The sequence below is a fragment of the Salvelinus namaycush genome, chromosome 2, assembly GCF_016432855.1.
Source record: "Salvelinus namaycush isolate Seneca chromosome 2, SaNama_1.0, whole genome shotgun sequence".
In the NCBI taxonomy this organism is placed as follows: domain Eukaryota; kingdom Metazoa; phylum Chordata; class Actinopteri; order Salmoniformes; family Salmonidae; genus Salvelinus; species Salvelinus namaycush.
In genome coordinates this window covers 35,925,132-35,940,093 of record NC_052308.1, presented here as the reverse complement: position 1 = coordinate 35,940,093, position 14,962 = coordinate 35,925,132, and the positions used below count along the sequence as shown (strand labels likewise).

General features: G+C 40.4%; 1 protein-coding gene across 1 annotated transcript in view; it reads right to left on the bottom strand.

Annotated features, from left to right (window-relative positions):
• The window catches only part of LOC120025701 (diacylglycerol kinase alpha-like), a 33,149-nt gene extending 19,509 nt beyond the window's left edge, over positions 1-13,640 (bottom strand). Inside the window, exons 1-5 of the mRNA XM_038970276.1 lie at positions 13,516-13,640; positions 7,077-7,206; positions 1,963-2,039; positions 1,696-1,840; positions 49-123 (exon numbers count right to left, since the gene is read on the bottom strand). Of these exons, the coding sequence (XP_038826204.1) occupies positions 49-123; positions 1,696-1,840; positions 1,963-2,039; positions 7,077-7,173 (394 nt within the window). The 5' untranslated portion in view covers positions 7,174-7,206; positions 13,516-13,640. The remainder of the gene's footprint in view (positions 1-48; positions 124-1,695; positions 1,841-1,962; positions 2,040-7,076; positions 7,207-13,515) is intronic.
• Between the last annotated feature and the right edge of the window lie 1,322 nt (positions 13,641-14,962).

The following is a 14,962-nucleotide window of genomic DNA, read 5'->3' as shown; positions in this document are numbered from 1 at the left end:
AATACAAACTATCACACAGAATTCCATTGGTGAAAAGACAGTACTCACATTCCAGTTTGTCTCGCGGCTGTCCCTCCTCCAACACAGAGAAGTAACAAGACACATCTTTGAGGTACACTCCACCTGAGAGACAAAACCAGGAGTTTATTCAGATGTTTAGCAATTGGAACTTATATAAAGTGCATTCAGAACCCTTGACTTTTTCCACATTTTGTTACGTTACAGCCTTTTTCTAAAATAGATTACACATAATACCCCATAATGACAAAGCGAAAACAGGTTTAGATTTTTTTGCAAATGTATAAAAAATTCAAACAGATACTTTATTTACATAAGTATTCCGACCCTTTGCTATGAGACTCGAAATTGAGCTCCGTTGCATCCTGTTTCCATTGATCATCCTTGAGATGTTTCTACAACTTGATTGGAGTCCACCTGTGGTAAATTCAATTGATTGAACATGATTTGGAAAGGCACACACCTGTCTATATAAGGTCCCACAGGTGACAGTGCATGTCAGAGCAAAAATCAAGCCACGAGGTCGTAGGAATTGTCCATAGAGCTCCGAGACAGAATTGTTTCGAGGCACAGATCTGGGGAAGGGTACCAAAAAATGTCCCTAAGAACACAGTGGCCTCCATCATTCTTAAATGGAGGAAGTTTGGAACCACCAAGATTCTTCCTAGAGCAGGCTGTTCGGGCCAAACTGAGCAATCAGGGGAGAAGGGCCTTGTTCAGGGAGGTGACCAATAACCTGATGGTCACTGACAGAACACCAGAGTTCCTCTGTGAAGATGGGAGGACCTCCAGAAGGACAACCATCTCTGCAGCACTCCACCAATTAGGCCTTTATGGTAGAGTGGCCAGAAGGAAGCCACTCTTCAGTAAAAGGCAAATGACAGCCCGCTTGGAGTTTGCCAAAAGGCACCTAAAGACTCTCAGACGATGAGAAAAGAGATTCTCTGGTCTGATGAAACCAAGATGGAACTCTATGGCCTGAATGCCAAGCGACCCTAATCACACAGCCAACCCTAATCACACGCAGGAGTGGCTTCAGGACAAGTGTCTGAATGTCCATGAGTGGCCCAGCCAGAACTGGGACTTGAACCCGGTTAAACATCTCTGGAGAGACCTGAAAATAGCTGTGCAGCGACTCTCCCCATCCTGACAGAGCTTGAGAGGATCTGCAGAGAAGAATTAGAGAAACTCCCCAAATACAGGTGTGCCGAACTTGTAGCGTCACACCCAAGAATACTCAAGGCTGTAATCGCTGCCAAAGATGCTTAAAAAAAGTACTGAGTAAAGGATCTGAATACTTATGTAGATGTAATATTTCTGTTTTTTTTTTTTTTTTACTTTCTAGAAACCTGTTTTTGTTTTGTCATTATGGGCTATTGTGTGTAGATTAATGTAAATGTATTAAAAATGTGGAATGTGGAAAAAGTCAAGGGGTCTGAATACTTTCCGAACGTACTGTATCATATCAACTTAGACCCATAATCAAGCAGAGAGCCAAATACAGTATGCATCAAAGTATAACATATCGTAAACTCATGAATGTTCACATCAATGCGGTCACTTTTTAAGAGCAATTGATGGATATTGAAGGTATAAGTAAGACATATCATATACATTATATTATACTGTATGTCATTCACAGTAATAATACAAAAGAGTTGGGATGGTGGGGCTCACCCCCTTTGGGTGGAGGGCTCCTCATATAAACGTCTCGCTCTGCATTCTGGAAGTAGTGGAAAAGGCGTTGGCAGAAATCAGCAGGGAAGTCATCCGCCTCCAGGTAGGTCTTGAGGAACAAAGAGAAGCCAACTGCATCGATTCGCTGAGATTCCAAACAGAACAGTACATCAGAGACAACAAGGGTTGTGTTGTGTAATCTCAAGTCAACATAGGGTGCTGGCAGAAGGATGGGCCATGGTTGGAAAGTACCCTCTTGAAGCTCACCTCTCCAAATCTGTACTGGACCAACCGCCCGCCTGCATGGAACTCTTTCATCACATCTTTCACTCTCAGACTGCCATCTGCATAGAGGACAATACTGAAAGTCAACACAGGGGATACAAGCATATAAAGAGAAGCCAGATATGGGACAGGCAGAAAAGCCTAAAAGATAAAATACATGTACATTTTGGCAACAATCCCTTTGAAAATCAATTTACAACAGGGTCAAAAATTCAGTACGTAAACCACCAGCAGAAGATGTAATATAAATCAAACAAATACACAGGACGTCTGACAGGCAAAATACATGCCCCTCAAAGATCTAAAAACCTCTGCCTTTTGGGTTCCATTCTAGTGCAGCTCTTCGAGGTTTTAGGCTGGGTAACTCTAAAGCACTTTGTGACAACTGCTGATGTAAAAAGAGCTTTATAAAATACATTTGATTGACATTTTATTGACTATATGAAACTCCAGTGAGGCAAGGGAGCAGTACCCTTTCATGCAGTCTCCCTGTTCACCCTCTTGGAACATTACCCCGAGATTTAGTTGAGTAGTATGAGAACATCCATAAAAACACTGGTTCAAGGTGCATGCTGGATTAGAGAGGATAATTTAGGACAAAAAGTACATCCACACTGTCTGGTATAATGCTCCCCAAGTATTCCTTTTTTTATACAGTACCAGTGAAAAGTTTGGTCATCAAGGCAAAGGGTGGCTATTTGAAGAATCTCAAATATAAAATATATTTGGATTTGCTTAACACTTTTTTGGTTACTACATGAGTCCATATGTGTAATTTCATAGTTTTGATGTCTTCACTATTGTTCTACAATGTAGAACATAGTAAAAAATAAAGAGAAACCCTTGAATGAGTAGGTGTTCAAAAACTTTGGACCGGTAGTGTATGTGTTATGGCTTTTCAACCTCAGCTCTTAATCCACAATATGGCAATTTATCTAATAGAACTCAAAGGGTTTTCTTTAATGGAAGCTTCTCTAATGTCAATCATGTAAAGTTTGGTGTACCGCAGGGCAGCTCTCTGGGCCCTCTACGCTTTTCTATTTTTACCAATGACCTGCAACTGGCATTAAATAAAGCATGTGTGTCCATGTATGCTGATGATTCAACCATATAGGCATCAGCAACCACAGTCACTGAAACCCTTAACAAAGAGTTGGTCTGTTTTGGAATGGGTGGCCAGTAATAAACTGGTCCTGAACATCTCTAAAACTAAGAGCATTGTATTTGGTACAAATCACTGCCTAAGTTCTAGACCTCAGCTGAATCTGGTAATGTATGGTGTGGCTGTTGAACAAGTTGAGGAGACTTACTTGGCGTTACCTTAGATTGTAAACTGTCATGGTCAAAACATATCGATTCAATGGTTGTAAAGATGGGGAGAGCTCTGTCCGTAATAAAGAGATGCTCTGCTTTTTTGACACCTCACTCCAAAAAGCAAGTCCTGCAGGCTCTAGTTTTGTCTAATCTTGATTATTGTTCAGTCGTGTTGTCCAGTGCTGCAAGGAAAGACCTAGTTAAGCTGCAGCTGGCCCAGAACAGAGCGGCATGTTTTGCTCTTATTGTAATCAGAAGGTTGATATAAATACTATGCATGCAAGTCTCTCTTGGCTAAGAGTTGAGGAGAGACTGGCTGCATCACTTATTTTTATAAGAAACAATGTGTTGAAAATCCCAAATTGTTTGCATAGTCAATTTACACACAGCTCTGACATACACACTTATCCCACAAGACATGCCACCATGGGTCTATTCACAGTCCCCAAATCCAGAACAAATTCAAGAAAGTGTACAGTATTATATAGAGCCATTATTGCATGGAACTCCGTTCCATCTCATATTGCTCAAATAAAAAAAACTGAAAGTAACACCTCACGGCAGAACGCCTCTCCCTTATTTGACATAGATAGTTTGTGTGTATGCATTGATATGTAGGCTACGTGTGCCTTTTAACAAAAAATGTATGTAGTTCTGTCCTTGAGCTGTTCTTGTATATTGTTCTGTATTATGTCATGTTTCATGTTTTGTGTGGATCCCAGGAATAGTAGCTGCTTCTTTTGCAACAGCTAATGGGGATTAGTGTCACAATCGTCTTCTGGTGATATAGATACATCTTCTCTTTTTAATGAAGAAGAAACAAACACGAACACTAATACAAAACAACAAACGACCGTGAAGCTACAAAACGAAAGTGCAGACACAAGCTACTAACGTTAGACATAGACAATTACCCACAACCTGTCTAATGCCTATGGCTGCCTTAAATATGGCTCCCAATCAGAGACAACGATAGACAGCTGTCTCTGATTGAGAACCACTCAGGCAACCATAGACATACCTAGACACCTACACTGAACACAACCCCATAAACTCTACCAAAACCCCCTAGACACTACAAACACCCTCGACTAGACAAAAACACACAAACATCCCCCATGTCACACCCTGACCTAACTAAAATAATAAAGAAAACAAAGATAACTAAGGCCAGGGCGTGACATTAGTGATGCACCGATATGACACTTTTGGCCGATACCGATATCCGCTATTTTCCTTGCCCCCAAAAAAGATACCGATAAACGATATTTAACATTTTAGCGGCCTTTTAAGCATTCTAGTACAAAATAGTTAACACACACACATGGACGCAGCGGTCTAAGGCACTGCATCTCAGTGCACTACAGTCCCTGGTTCGAATCCAGACCGGATCATATCCAGCCGTGATTGGGAGTCCCATAGGGCGGCGCACAATTGGCCCAGGGTTGTCCGGGACGTCATTGTAAATAATAATTTGTTCTTAACTGACTTGCCTAGTTAAATAAAAGGTTACACACACACACACCACACTGACCAAAATGTTATTTTGCTGGCATTTACGTCCCCATTACCAGTAAAACATAATCAAAACCTATTTATTTCACTTACTTGCTGTGCTGTTTCGTTATTTTGTTCAGTCATTTCATTCTCAACCAGGATTTCTATGGAACGCCATTTGGGTCTTTGCGTGTCAAAAAATATGCATAACACTATTTGACGTGTCAAATAACACGACATAATCTGTTTCAGAAGCTGTATAGCTAGGTGTCATCATCTAAAATTACCCTAATTTATAAGACAGTTCTTATTTTATTAATGGTGGTCAGACCCATCTATGTGAAAATAGCCACAATAAGGATTAGCCACAATAGTGGACTTTTCAATTAGCCTTCAAAATAAAAGTATGGCACAATTCTACTATTTGTATTAATTTGTATCACTGTCAATTACATACTTTTATTTTGAAGGCAAACTGCAAATTCCACTATTGTGCCTAATTCTTATTGTGGCTAGCTTCATAACACATAACCCGGTCCGGTCGAGCCTCACTAGCCAGATGAAGCTAGCTGAATCTTATAATGTTAGCTATGAGCAACAGGGTTAAGTAGTTGGCTAGCTATTTATTTTCATGAACTGAAGTTCAATTTCAATAGCCGAACAACAAGTGGCAACCTAGCTAATACTTACTCACAAGGATTCCTAAATCATTGCTAAGAATAATGAAAATGACTGCAGTTTCTACTGGTCATTGTTTTCAGGCTGGTTGTATTGATGCCAGCTAGGTACCAAGCTAAAGCTAGCTACCCCAGAAGTTGCGGTCGAACAAATGATGCTTTATTACCAATGCGGTTTTGTAAACACATCGTTTGTGGCCGGTGTTTGCAGACTTTTTTGTACAGCTTTGACAGTGCTACTGTATCTTTTTTGACACGCAAAGACCTAAACAGTGTTCCATAGTATGTATGTCGTGAAGCAAATAGCAGTGACGCTATTACTGTGTAACTCCGGTAGGGCAACATCTGAAAAATAGCACACTTGTTAGTGTGTACTGGTGCTCGACCAGTCGACGAAAGCCACGACAGAGAACAATTGAATGTCAAGGGCAATAAATACCATTATTTTGGCCTTTGAGTTGTCTCGCTGAAATGTTCTTACTCTTCAAAATGACTGCTCGACTTGTTGACTGCTCAATCCACACAGCAGACATTCTGTGGGCTAGGTTAGGAATGCTGTGTTGCACGTGTAGCGCAAAATTTTACATGGCGTTATTACATCATGTACCTATGTTATATAGGTATGCATGGTAGTTTTGACATCGGTTTTTAACATCGGCGTTAAACTAGACATCGGCCGATACCGATGTTGGCATTTTTAGCTAATATCGGCCAATTCCGATATGTTCACCGATATATTGTGCATCCCTAATGGGGATCCTAATAAAATACCAAATGTTGGAGCATAACTAACGAAATTACAGTTAACAAAAATGTACCCTTAATCCAGTATAAACTAACGTATATAATGTCTTATTCAAAAGACAAATTTCACAAATTCTATAGCACAACAGCAGAATCATGTCTTAAGTGTAAAACTAACAATGACTCAATAATCCATGCTTTCTGGGAATGCTATAAAGTCCAAAAGTTATGGGCGGAGCTAGAAAGTTGGCTGTCAGAAATATTACAATGTAAATGTACTTTTAGTCCGTCTGTCTGCATATTTCAAGACATGGCATATGGGGGTGTAGTGAGATACACAGTGGGTTGGACGATTTTCTTCTCAACACTCATCAACACAATGAAAAATCTACTGATTTATTATTGAAATAGCATGGGCAACCGAGGGGAAAAAACAAAGGCCATATGGCAAACAATAGTGCAGGCACTGGGGCGGGGGGGGGGGGGGGGGGGGAGCATGAGGGTCTGGGCAGATGAGATATAGTCGTTGTTTGTGTGCCTCCGTAAGATGTTGTTTGTATGTGTATGTTTGTATCTGGTGTGAAAGAATTAGGTATACTGTAGCAGTCAAAAGTTCAAGGATTTTTTATTTATTTTTACTATTTTCTACATTGTAGAATAATAGTGAAGACATCAAAACGATGAAATAATATTCCACCTCCTGGTAGTGGTTCCCAAGTATTCAATAGGATAACATTTTTACCCAACTAGGTCTTCGTCAGGTTCATTAGACCTAGAGCCACAGACTGTTGAAGTTAATTCTAGAAGTATGGTATTAGCATTGTATCTGACCCACCTTTCCTTTTAATTAAAAATGGCACTCACATTCCATGTACTGCTGCAGCTGGATGAAGTCCACAGGGCTCAAATCCCTCCCGTCTGGATTTGTAGCTGTGTCTTTAGCTAGGTTTGGAGCCGCCATGGTCACAAGTTTCTCCCACACTGGCCAGAGAGACTGAGGTAGAGAGACAGGAGAGTGACTGAGAAGGAGAAAAAATATGAATCCTACACAACAACAAAAAATATATATATAAAAATGAGAGAAAATAAATTTGTCCACTTTGAGTCCAGAAGCAGTAAATTAGCAAGTCGGCGAAGAAGGGGAGATAGTTGAGACATTCACTATCTATGAATAGTGAACGTGACATCCCATGGAACAGGTTTGTTGCACCCCCTCCCCCATTTTGCCCTCAGAACAGCCTCAATTTGTCGGAGCATGGACTCTACAAGGTGTCGAAAGCGTTCGAAAAAATCCTTGAACTTTTGACTGCTACAGTATACCTAATTCTTTCACACCAGATACAAACATACACATACAAACAACATCTTACGGAGGCACACAAACAACGACTATATCTCATAAATTAGCAAGTCGGCGAAGAAGGGGAGATAGTTGAGACATTCACTATCTATGAATAGTGAACGTGACATCCCATGGAACAGGTTTGTTGCACCCCCTCCCCCATTTTGCCCTCAGAACAGCCTCAATTTGTCGGAGCATGGACTCTACAAGGTGTCGAAAGCGTTCGACGGGGATGCTGACCCATGTTGACTCTAATGCTTCTCACAGTTGTGTCAAGTTGGCTGGTGGACCATTCTTGAAACACACGGGAAACTGTTGAATGTGAAAATCCCAGCAGCGTTACAGTTCTTGACACAAACCTGGCACCTGGCACCTACCACCATACCCCCTTCAAAGGCACTTAAATATTTTGTCTTGTCCATTCACCCTCTGAATGGCACACATACACAATCCATGTCTCAAAGCTTAAAAAATCCTTCTTTAACCTGTCTCCTCCCCTTCATCTACACCAGGCCTGGGCAAAGGCCGGCCCAGGGGCCGTATGCGGCCCGCGATCTGATTCAATACGGCCCGTGGAATCATGCTCAGATCACATAAAGAATTTGCGACAGTAGTTTTGAAAAAAGTATTTGTTATTCAAATTAAAAGCCCTATGAATAGTCGCCTTTGTGTAATCATTTAACTCCCACTGCTTGTGGGACATTTATTTTGAAGGCACGTATAACAACTGCACGAGGACAGACAGTGACTGACAGGCTGACATACACGTCACAGTTACAAATAGTAGGTAGCTAGAAATTTAGCAAAAATTTGTTTTTCAAAGATTTCAAAGAAAAGTAGACAATGAACTTGTCCCGACACTTCCAAACGAAGCATAAGAGAAATATAAGAATATGTCTTCTGAGCAGAGGGCAAGTGCATCGAAAGAGTTGCTTTCTCAGTTGAAAAAGCAGCAAGGACTTTTCACAAAACTGCATTCAGCAAATAATGGAATCGCGAGAGCTAGCTATGTACTGTCCCACAAAATTGCTAAACATACAGTTGAAGTCGGAAGTTTACATACACTTAGGTTGGAGTCATTAAAACTCGTTTTTCAACCACTCCACACATTTCTTGATAACAAACTATAGTTTTGGCAAGTCGGTTAGGACATCTACTTTGTGCATGACACAGGTAATTTTTCCAACAATTGTTTACAGACGGATTATTTCACTTATAATTCACTGTATCACAATTCCAGTGGGTCAGAAGTTTACATACACGAAGTTGACTGTGCCTTTAAACAGCTTGGAAAATTCCAGAAAATGATGTCATGGCTTTAGAAGCTTCTGATAGGCTAATTGACATCATTTGAGTCAATTGGAGAACAAAGACCTCTGGACCTCTGGTTCAATCTGGTTCATCCTTGGGAGTAATTTCCAAACGACTGAAAGTACCACTTTCATCTGTACAAACAATAGTACCCAAGTATAAACACCATGGGACCACGCAGCCATCATACCGCTCAGGAAGGAGATGCAATCTGTCTCCTAGACATGAGCGTACTTTAGTGCGAAAAGTGCAAATCAATCCCAGAACAACAGCAAAGGACCTTGTGGAGATGCTGGAGGAAACAGGTACAAAGGTATCTATATCCAACGTAAACCGAGTCCTTTATCGACATAATCTGAAAGGCCGCTCAGCAAGGAAGAAGCCACTGCTCCCAAACTGCCATAAAAAAAGCCAGACTACAGTTTGCAACTGCACATGGGAACAAAGATCATACTTTTTGGAGAAATGTCCTCTGGTCTGATGAAACAAAAATAGAATTGTTTGGCCATAATGAAAATCGTTATGTTTGGAGGGAAAAGGGGGAGGCTTGCAAGCCAAAGATCACCATCCCAACCGTGAAGCACAGGGGTGGCAGCATCATGTTGTGGGGGTGCTTTGCTGCAGGAGGGACTGGTGCACTTCACAAAATAGATGCCATCATGAGGTAGGAAAATTATGTGGATATATTAAAGCAACATCTCCAGACATCAGGCAGGAAGTTAAAGCTTGGTCGCAAATGGGTCTTCCAAATGGACGTTGACCCCAAACATACTTCCAAAGTTGTGGCAAAATGGCTTAAGGACAACAAAGTCAAGGTATTGGAGTGGCCATCACAAAGCCCTGACCTCAATCCTATAGAAAATTTGTAGGTAGACCTGAAAAAGCGTGTGCGAGCAAGGAGGCCTACAAACCTGACTCAGTTACACCAGCTCTGTCAGGAGGAATGGCCCAAAATTCACCCAACTTATTGTGAGAAGCTTGTGGAAGGCTACCCAAAACGTTTGACCCAAGTTAAACAATTGCAAGGCAATGCAACCAAATACTAATTGAGTGTATGCAAACTTCTGACCCACTGGGAATGTGATGAAAGAATTAAAAGCTGAAATAAATCATTCTCTATACTATTATTCTGACATTTCACATTTTTAAAATAAAGTGGTGATCCTAACTGACTTAAGACAGGGAATTTTTACAAGGATTACATGTCAGGAATTGTGAAAAACTGAGTTTAAATGTATTTGGCTAAGGTGTATGTAAACTTCCGACTTCAACTGTAGCAAGCCATTGGCTGAGGACAAATTCATTAAAGAATGTTTAATTGACTCTGCAGCAATACTTTGCCCCGACAAGAAAGAGCTGTTTGAAAATGTTTCCCTGTCAAGACGAACAGTGACACGGCGTATTGAGCACATCTAGAGAATATGGAACAACAGTTGAAAAACAAGGTAAAGGATTTCACCTGTTTCTCATTGGTCCTGGATGAGATCAGTGATGCACGTGACACGGCGAACTCGTTGATATTCTTACGAGGCATAACCCCAGACTTGGAAATTACAGAGGAGCTTGCTTCAGTGCAGTCACCGAAGAGCGCAACCACAGGGAAATATTTATTGGAGGAGGTTAATAAGTGTGTGGCAAAACTGGGACTTAGTTTTGAAAAGTTATCCAGTGTGACCACTGATTGGTGCCCAAACTTTACAGGAAAAAACGTTGGCCTTTTGAAAAGGATACAAGATCAAGTAGCTGAGCTGAACCCAGATCAGAAAATTATTTTATTCATTATTCATCAGGAGATGCTCTGTAAATGTGTTCTGAAAATGAGATATGTTGTGGATACAGTCACTAAAGTGGTAAACTTCATAAGCGCAAAATCTTTAAACCACAGGCAGTTTGTCTCACTGTTGGAAGAGACAGAGTCGGGTCATGCAGATCTCCCCTACCACACAAACGTGAGATGGCTGAGTTTGGGGATTGTGCTTAAAAGGGTGTGGGACCTGAAATCGGAGATTGCTGAGTTTTTGCAAATGAAAGGGAAAATATGTGGATTTCCCTCAACTGCAACATAAAGAATGGTTGGCTGGTTTTGCCTTTACTGTGGGCATCATGGCCCTCATGAATGATCTGAATTCCAAACTACAAGGGAAGGGCCTTTTTGCACATCAGATGTACAGCCTTGTCAAAGCCTTCAAGGGAAAATTACTCCTGACCCGCCAAGTAGAAGCCAACCATCTCATCCATCTTCCGACACTACTAGTCTGTTCCCTATCAGATGACGAGCGGGAGAAGTATACATCACTGCTGCGTGCTTTGAAAGGTGAGTTTTCTCATCGTTTTGAGGATTTCAAAGTGTTGGAAAATGACATGCTGTTGGTTCCTCTCCTTTCACCTTCAATGTGGATAACACTTCCACTGACTTGCAACTTGAGCTTATCGATCTCCAGTCTGATGCAGTGATTGGAGAACTATTCAAAATGTCACTGACGAGGTTCTATGCATCTCTTGATGAACAAAACTTTCCAAAGATTAGGAGTCATGCTCAGAAGATGTTTGTACTATTTGGGTCAACCTATGTATGTGAACAGACATTTTCAGTGATGGAATATAACAAGTCAAGGCACAGATCATCTCTTACTGACTCTCACCTCTCAGCAATCCTGCGCATAGCGACGCAAGAAACTATACCAGACTTAACTGCTCTAGTCAATGCCCATCAGAGTCTTCACTCCTCACACTGATTGAGTAGTTTAAATGTAATGTTGAGCTCTCTCTCTTTCTTGTGCATACCCGTTAACAAGAGTTCTGTCCGTGGTGCTGAATGCAGTGTACTTTTCCCTCCATGTAGTTCATTGCATGTTTAATAATGAAAATACCTACCAAAAGGAGAACATGGATGTAGTTTATTTCTGTGCATGTTAAAAACGTTAAATAAGTAGCATATCTGGACGTGATTTCCAGTAGATATATCTGTCAACAGAGTCATACACATGATGTATAATCCTGTAATATGATTCTGGACCGCAATAGCAAAAATATATTCTAATGTGGCCCTCCATGGAAAATAATTGCCCAGGCCTGATCTACACTGATTTGAAGTGGATTTAACAAGTGACATCAATAAGGGGTCATAGCTTTCACCTGGTCAGTCTGTCATGGAAAGAGCAGATGTTATTAATGTTTTGTACACTCAGTGTAGTTCCTTACCAGTGTGTCATTTTCCTACAGTTCCTAAGCTCTAAATTCCTAATGCCTATCACATTTGTTATTTCCTCACACCCCATCTCAAGATAACGTCAAAACCATGTTCTAATCAAATGCATCCCTGAGGGACACTTTCTAGTTTCATACTCAGATGAAAAGAGACTGGCAACATGTGATGGCGAATCTCCAGCTGGCCCAGACAGTGGAATCATGCCTGTTTGGGGTAACTCTTCCAATTAAGGGAATCATTTGAGCATGACTCTCATCACCCAAGGAAAATGTCTTTATTCTACGTCAGTACTTTGTTCCAGTGGCCTGGAAACTTTAGTGGAAAATCAAATTACTTAAGAGAGAATCAACAACAGACATTAATGCATACTGCTGCTCATTTTCATAACTACATTTGATCAATGAGGATGTCACTAAGTCAATTGAAGTTTACACACAATGTGTTCAATGTGTTTTTTTTTACCATCAACAACAAAAGCCTAAAGTCACATTCCAGAGGTATCCTTTTTAGTATGAAAGTAATTGACAATAGAATACATTACATTACCCCAAAATGACAAAAAACTATGTTTCAGAGGCTTGAAGGTTTTGGGTTAATTGTCAAACATTGGGATTAAGGGTATATTGTTTAACTCCCTGATTTGATTTGATTCTATCTTGACAGGGTACATCCTGTAATGTCCTGTACTGGATTAACAGAGTAACGTCAGATTTAATTTTTTAGAAACCCAGGTTGAGAAAAACTACTGACATACAGTAGTGGGCTGCAGTATACCAACATCATGATTCTTGGCACCAGCTTTGATCTAGTATGAGGAGATGAAGTTGTGGCATCTCTAATGCATGGCTGACTCAAGGATCAAATACAATGAGTTATTCAATCAGTCACCTACACACTTTACCTACACACCTGAGTCTACAATTTTGACAAAGCAGGATCCCATGAGGAAATAGTGGGAAGGGTAGGGAAACTGGTCTAAAAGCAGAAGGTATGAAAAGCACAAGCATACATTTTCCTTAAAATTGCTTTTATATGGAACGTATATTTTGTTCTGTGTAAATCATTCCATATGTAGCCTACACAGATCCAACCAATATTTATACAAACTTGAGTTGAGAAATAATGACAATGGATGCATTGGAAGTCTTACAGGTCGAACATTAAATTACAGTGTAGACTAGGGTGGACTAAATCAGTTCCAAGTTGTTAGTCAAACAAGTCCAGGGCGCGGTGATAGGCTGGCATAGACTAAATATGTTGTTTGACCTTTTATGGAATAAAAAAAAAAAAACTATATATTTATATATATTTAAAAAAAACTCAGGTGCCAAAGCCTACACATTGCGTGGTCTCGACAAGTGGTCATTGCTCTTTCAGTAGGCTACACTCATTGTTTACAGGTGAAGACGAATCAATTGTAAGGGAATGTAATAACAGCTTACTTTGGTGAAGTGCGTCCTAATAGATGGCTCTGGTGACGAGGGACAAGTGGACCCAAAAGAAACCCGCTATCCACAGTAGAATTCGGTCGAATATGGATGGTTAGGACGGCTACGCGACTGCTATGGCTACAACTAAGTGAGCAGATGTTGTTCGTGTATTAGAGCATTATATAAATCCAAGGGATTAGTGGGCGGGGAAGGGCTTGCAGTTTGCGACAATTACACTAGCACCGCCTTGGTGACAATATTATAGGACAGTTCCTATTTAGATTTTGGAAAATGGAGTGTAATTTAAGGGGTAACGTAATCCATTGAGTCAGGAGGTGGGGGGCTTCTCGCGTTTGACAATGGATAATTGACAGAATATACTACTACAGATTAAAAATACAAGAGCCACGGAATTGTTATCGAGTGGGCAGTTGAGGAAGAATACAATGTATCGAATTTGTCAACTTTGTTACAATATGGGGACAATAAAAAAATCACAGTAGTGTGGCTGACACCTAAATCGAAAACACGGTTGTATTTATTACGCCGATTGTTCTTCTTCTTTAAAAGTTTTATGGCAGACTACATCTATTGGTGCATTGCCGCCACCTACGATACGGGGTATTAAGATACTACCAAATACAAAAAGAAATCAAAACAACCCCTCCTTCAGTCACATCCCTACACAGGCTCATGTGCCTTTGAGGGCGGGGCATTCATCGACAGGATTCATTGTAATGCCTTAGCAGAAGAGTTCCAAAAAACGCTCAGCTGCACTCACAATGATGCCTATTTTCTCCAATTTCCGCTGTGCAGTTGATAGCCAAAGTAATATACGCTACAAACCTCATATAACCCAAATACACGCGAGAAGGGAGATACGTTTCATCAAAAAAACAATAGAATGGATGTACGCCGATTTTGTTGCAAAACGTTTCTTAAATGGAAGCAGACGGAATGAAACGGGGAGGGAGCTAGCTAGATTTGTCCAATAGAAACTCTCGTTGAACGTTTTGCAACTGTTTGGACTAATGATTACACCCCAGTTCTCCTTGCGCTGTGAGTCACGTGGGTCGCGTCAGCCAGGCTACAATCACAGGGCAGATGGAACACTTGTTTTAAAACTATTCACTTAATTTTTTTCAGTTAACCAGGTACTGTGAAGATTTCAAATTGACATCGTGTGTTTTGTCAGATTGAAAAAGGCCATTTATTCTATGATTGTATTTGTACAAAGATGTTTTGGGACAGATCTTGAGCATTTATTTTTTAGATATTTTGGTGATAGGGTTAAGCTTTGCTTTTATTTAATAATCATGATTTAGATCAGAACAAAATATGCATAATTCATATCTTTCTGTACGGTAAATATATTATACATAAATGCAGGTGGGCTAAAGAAAAGCCAAGATTCTTAGTTTTTCAAATGGAATTGGGAAAAAAAACTAAATACCTGTGA